The 5,364-nt window shown below is 44.1% G+C and overlaps 1 protein-coding gene across 1 annotated transcript in view; it reads left to right on the forward strand.

Moving 5' to 3' along the window:
- Positions 1-3,573: 3,573 nt before the first annotated feature.
- LOC104496229 (SPRY domain-containing SOCS box protein 4-like) overlaps positions 3,574-5,364 on the forward strand; it is a 46,311-nt gene continuing 44,520 nt past the window's right edge. The window contains exon 1 of the mRNA XM_010139313.1: positions 3,574-4,267. Coding sequence (XP_010137615.1) covers positions 3,574-4,267 — 694 coding nt within the window. The remainder of the gene's footprint in view (positions 4,268-5,364) is intronic.

The following is a 5,364-nucleotide window of genomic DNA, read 5'->3' on the forward strand; positions in this document are numbered from 1 at the left end:
GGGAAACAGAACTATGAATGCTGAAAGCTGACTTTGCAGAAAGCATGTTTCTTCTATCAGCGGTTATGTTCCTCTGATGCCAATGTACTGAATTGTTGAAAAACGCACCCTATTTAGTTACAGCAAAGCGATGTCCCACAGGCCTTCCTCTGGTAAGTGTAATTGGTGTTTTTATTGTGAATAATTTCCCTAAATATTTTGGCAGTCTGCATGAGGACACTGCTAAGCGATGCTGACACGCTTTTCCTGTTTAGAGTTGGCTTGTTCTTGTATAGTACATTTCTTCTAATCACCATACCCTGACAAAGCGTGGCATGAATATGGAGCGGAGATGGAGAGAATTCAGATTGCAAAACCAATCTTCTCAACCAGAGATTTCCAGTTGCTGAAGGAGTGTACTGTTGTGGTCATTCTTATCTCCTTATGAAAATATTGATTTATTTTCCACAGAATATCTTTTATCACGGGAATAACTGATGAAATTTAGTGTTTCAGTTGTAGTCACTGAGGAGGTATAATGGAGAGGTCGTATATTAAGCCAGATTGAAATATTTTCTCATTTCCTAACTCCTGTGGTGGTTTGACATTACTGGAAGAGCAAAGCTTTGGGAAAACCATCAAAGCAAAAAACCTATATGGTGAAAATACATGTTCTTTTCATTTAAGAGTATTTATGTGTCTAGTGAGAAGATACAGGCAGGAAATCTAAGTTTCTCTGAGTAGTATAAGACTAGAAAAAGTCGCAGCAGTGGAATGACAGTGCTGTGCTCTGTCAAGTTTTTTCTTACCTCGAAATGGTAGGAAGGATTTACAAACACGTATTTCTGTCAACGGATTTACTAGTATATAATCGGCAAGGAATAATCTCTGTCCTTTCAGGTCACCCCACAGCTTTTACTAGGGCTGCACTGGGAGTTCGATGTTACTTGTGGAAGTAGGGAGGAGATGTCTGGCAGTGGAGACGGTCTTGCCTCTGGTAAGCCCCACTCTCCAACAGCAGCTTCTGAGGGGATGAAGGATGCCTCTGCCATTCCTTGCCTCGTAGAAGCTGAGAACAACTAGCAGCTAGACAGGACTAGGATGCAAGAGACCATAGTGTGTGTGGTGGGTGGGAGAAAGCATTCGATGAAAGGCAGCTACCACTGCTTAAAGAACTGCTGCATCTTGACTGCCTCGGTATCTGTGAGACTTTTACAGCGTTGGTCAGTCCTGCGTCCGTATAAAGTGATTTGGCAAAATGTTACAGTGTTTAATTAAATGATGTGGTGATGTCTGTGTGTGAAGAAAGATGTGGTATTGTAAGATACAGTCTGAACCGGAGTACTCACAGAGCGCGTCCCGGAGAAGAGGCACGGTTGTGTGTGTGTCAAGGTACTGACAGTGGTGCATTTTACTGCTCCGAATTTCCGACCTATCTATTAGCAGCCTATTTATGGTACAGTTCGGGCACGTTAGGAAGAATGTCTGTGGTTGCCAAGTTGCTTTTGTGTTTATAATCTCTTGGTGACTTGCCAGGTAAAGGTCTGTGCCAAGTTTAGTTTCTCCTGTGATGAGGAAGTGATCGAGGAGGATGTGCTGAGGACTTCCCAGGCTTCTCCCCTCAGCACCCCAACGGGAATGTGGCAATTGTCTTGTGCTCTAAAGAGGAAATTTCTACAGAAATCACTGAGGTTCCCTTTGAGCATTTGACGTTGACCGTCTTCATATCCTTCTTCAAAGCTCAAATAATCAATCAAGTACCTTTTAAAATCTCCCACCCCCTGAGCCTGTGGCCTCCTAGGAGAGCTTCTTTCCCTGGTGAAAATCGCTGCCCATTCCTTCTCTGTGTGTGTTAGTGTCACTGGTTCATTTCCTCCAGGATTATTAGTGTGGAATAAAGCATCGAGCTTGCTTTGGTGGCCCAAATTTGGCATCGTACCTTTGAAACAAGCTGTGAGTGCTTCTGCCATAGTGGAAATGGCAAGTGTCAACTTACACGTAATTCCTGTTTAAACTTTCAGGTTCCTAGTATGTGGTCTGGAAAGAAGGAAGAGGGATGGTTGAAGCTGGTCTTGTGTGGGGAGCTCCTGTGAATCATTCTGAATCCCTCTGCAAGCGTGATACGGGGGGCTTGGGGCTTTATGCTTAATTTTGATTTTTAAAGATTAAGTGCAAAGAGGTGGCTGTTTTATGTGCAGGGCCCAGTCACCAGAAAAACAATGTTTTTATACAGAAACTTAACTATAACATGGATTTGAAAATTTTAAAGAAAACTTTCATGTTGTTTAATTTCTGTATTTAATACCTGCAGAGAAAACTTTACATGGTATTGCCCATTGTAAATAGTTACTTTATTCACTTCTAAAACGTGGTTGGATGGTGAATTTTACAGGTGTTATTTTCCTAGACTTCTCTTCTTATTTCCTTCCATTGTGAATAAGTTTCTTACTCCTCTTTCAGAAATGATCTCTGCAAAGGGACAGTAGAAGTTCTTTAAAGGGGTGAACGTGGACTTGTCACTTGCCAAGTAAAGTCTTGCAGCACATTTTTTGCAGTCTGTGCCCCTGTCTGCTCTTTGGTGCTCTATGGAAACCAGCTGTCACCTCAGCTCTCCGGGCTTTCGAGAGGCTGGTGGTTTTTGCTTCTCCTTGAGGTACTTCATTGCTCTGTCAGTAAGTAAGCGGAGTGGGTCTACTTGACTACACTTGAGCATTCCCGGACTTGGCACTTATTTTGCTGAAAGGCAGAAGTTTGTCTGCTGGTGCAGATCTTTATCTGATCCCATGTCAATCATCTGCTTGACTTTGTCTTCATTTCTAGTCCTTAGTACTTTACTTTTAAAGGGTTTTTTTGTTCCTTTATAAAAAAATTAAAGCTTGATGAATTTTTGGTTTTCCTTTTATTTAAGGACAGGGTATGTTAAAAGGAAACATTCAACTTTTGCAGCCATTTGCTGTTGGCTGCATTTAGTAACAGCACAGAAGCCGAATCCCTTTGTCACCAGGGCTGGGGGAGGAGCACGGCTGGAAATCACAGGAGATTCTGACATAGTGCCTAGTTCTAAGGCTTTGAGACAAAAGCGTAAGTGAAAGTGAAGCTACCGCTGAACGTAAACTTTATCACCATGGCTGGGGCCTTCTTCAGGACTGCTGTGAACTTGGCCAGACAGAATAGGTGGAAGGGCAGAAGGTGGGGAATGTCTGCGTCCCATTATGAATTGGAGGAAATGACTGTCTGCGCTCTGTGCGCTGGTGGGCTCTGTATCCTGCTGGCAGATGGGCCAGTGCGGTAGAATTCCAAACAAAAAGTGGCGAATTGTCAGCTTTGGTGTTTAAAATAACTACTAGGGATGAGAAGAAATTCTTTAAAAATATGCCTTGGGTTTTCTGTTGGCTTTCTTAAACTAACTGGAAACTTTCTGCTTTCTTTCAGGAGCGTTTTTTCTCCGAAAACATTGCTGCTAAAAAGCTCCAAACAGGAGAAGTAAATCCAGTCAGCTTGTCAGGCCACTGGCTCAGTGTAAAAGCACTTTCATGAGGTAACATTGGGCCAAAGTCAACTATTCTTTCTCCTTTGTAAATCTGCAGCCAAGCGATGGGCCAGAAAATCTCAGGGAGCATAAAGTCTGTGGATGTGAGGGAGCCCCCTTATAGACCTGTTAAACGAGAGCTGAGAGGCCCAGATTTCTGCAAGCCGGCACGGCTGGACATGCTGTTGGATATGCCCCCTGCCAAGCTGGAGGTCCAGTACAAACACGCTTGGAACAACGAAGATCGCTCCTTAAATATATTTGTAAAGGAAGATGATAAACTGACTTTTCATAGACACCCAGTTGCCCAAAGCACAGATTGCATCCGGGGCAGAGTTGGCTACACGAGGGGGCTGCATGTCTGGCAAATCCACTGGCCCACGAGGCAACGGGGAACTCACGCGGTGGTGGGCGTCTCCACGGCCGAAGCGCCGCTGCACTCAGTGGGATACACGTCGTTGGTTGGTAGCAATAGTGAATCGTGGGGCTGGGATCTGGGACGCAACAAACTCTACCACAATTGTAAAAACCAGCCTGGGGTCACGTATCCTGTCTTTTTGGAACCAGACGAGTCTTTTGTACTCCCAGACTCCTTACTGGTGGTTTTGGATATGGATGAAGGGACGCTTAGCTTCATGGTGGATGGACAGTATCTTGGAGTGGCCTTCAGGGGACTAAAAGGGAAAAAACTTTACCCCATAGTCAGTGCAGTTTGGGGGCACTGTGAAATTACAATGAGATACATCAACGGACTTGACCGTAAGTGTTACTGCATTTCTTTTGTTCTGTTGTCTTTCAGCGTTTCTCCTGTAGCATTTTTTTGCTTTATCCTTTTGTTGTGAACAGAGTAATGGTGGTGTGGGTTGTAACAAAACATCTTCCCTTTTGGCAGCAGAGTGGCAAGAAGTCTGTGTCCAGAGAAAGTGAACAGGCTGAGAAAGAAGATCTCAAGAAACTTTCTGGGTATAGTGAACAGTAAAACTTGTTTAGTGGAGGATATGTTTTAAGTCTGTGGTTTTCAAATAGGATTTGTGGATCCTGTAAGAAATTTCCTGTGGCAGTGGGAACTCTACGTGGTGTGCATAAGTAGAGCTGAATCCAGGCCCGTGGCTTTCTTTCCATAGTTGCCTTTCCAGGACCCTCTGAAGCAGCTGTGGATCCCTGGGGATCTGAGAGCTCAGGTCAAACGCTGCTTTCAGCAGTTTTCCGGGAAGAGAGCTCTGTCACAGTTCATTTCAGAAGATGCGCTCTTAGGGTGCTTTCTTCTCCAGAAATACAGGGTTTGGATAAGCATTAGCTATTTTTTATCTAAAGGGGTAATATCAAACAAAATGGTTACGTACTGAGAAGCAGCATGCTGCTGCTGTGACCTTGAAGCAGAAGCCCACCACAAGATGAAGTGCAGGTCTTGTCCAGGTCTTCTCCCTGCTCAGGAAGATGCACGCTCTCCCAGGTCCATACCTGGGCATGTCTGAACGTACGCTGGGCTGTGTATCTACAGACAGCTCGTGGGCTGCTGTGACCTGGGGAGCGGAAGGCTGAACCAGACAGTAAGTGGAATTTTGTTCTTGTTTAGGACTGTTTTATCTGAGCCATAGGAGTAACCATGGCTATAAACATATCAAATTTACAAAAACAGATGACTGAACAAAATTTTCATTGTTTTGGGGCTTTATGAATGGAATTTGGCCTGGTAAAAAGAGAGTAATAGCAAGTGTACACCTGCCTTTCAATCAGGAATTGCTGAAGAAGTTTACTGTTCTTTTTGATCAGGATGGGGTGTTCTCGTTTTTCTTTGGTCAGAAATTAACTCTCTGCTCATTAGCCTTACATCTGACAGGCAAAGCCGGAATGTA

The sequence above is a fragment of the Buceros rhinoceros genome, unplaced genomic scaffold (assembly GCF_000710305.1).
Source record: "Buceros rhinoceros silvestris isolate BGI_N320 unplaced genomic scaffold, ASM71030v1 scaffold10557, whole genome shotgun sequence".
Lineage (NCBI taxonomy): Eukaryota > Metazoa > Chordata > Aves > Bucerotiformes > Bucerotidae > Buceros > Buceros rhinoceros.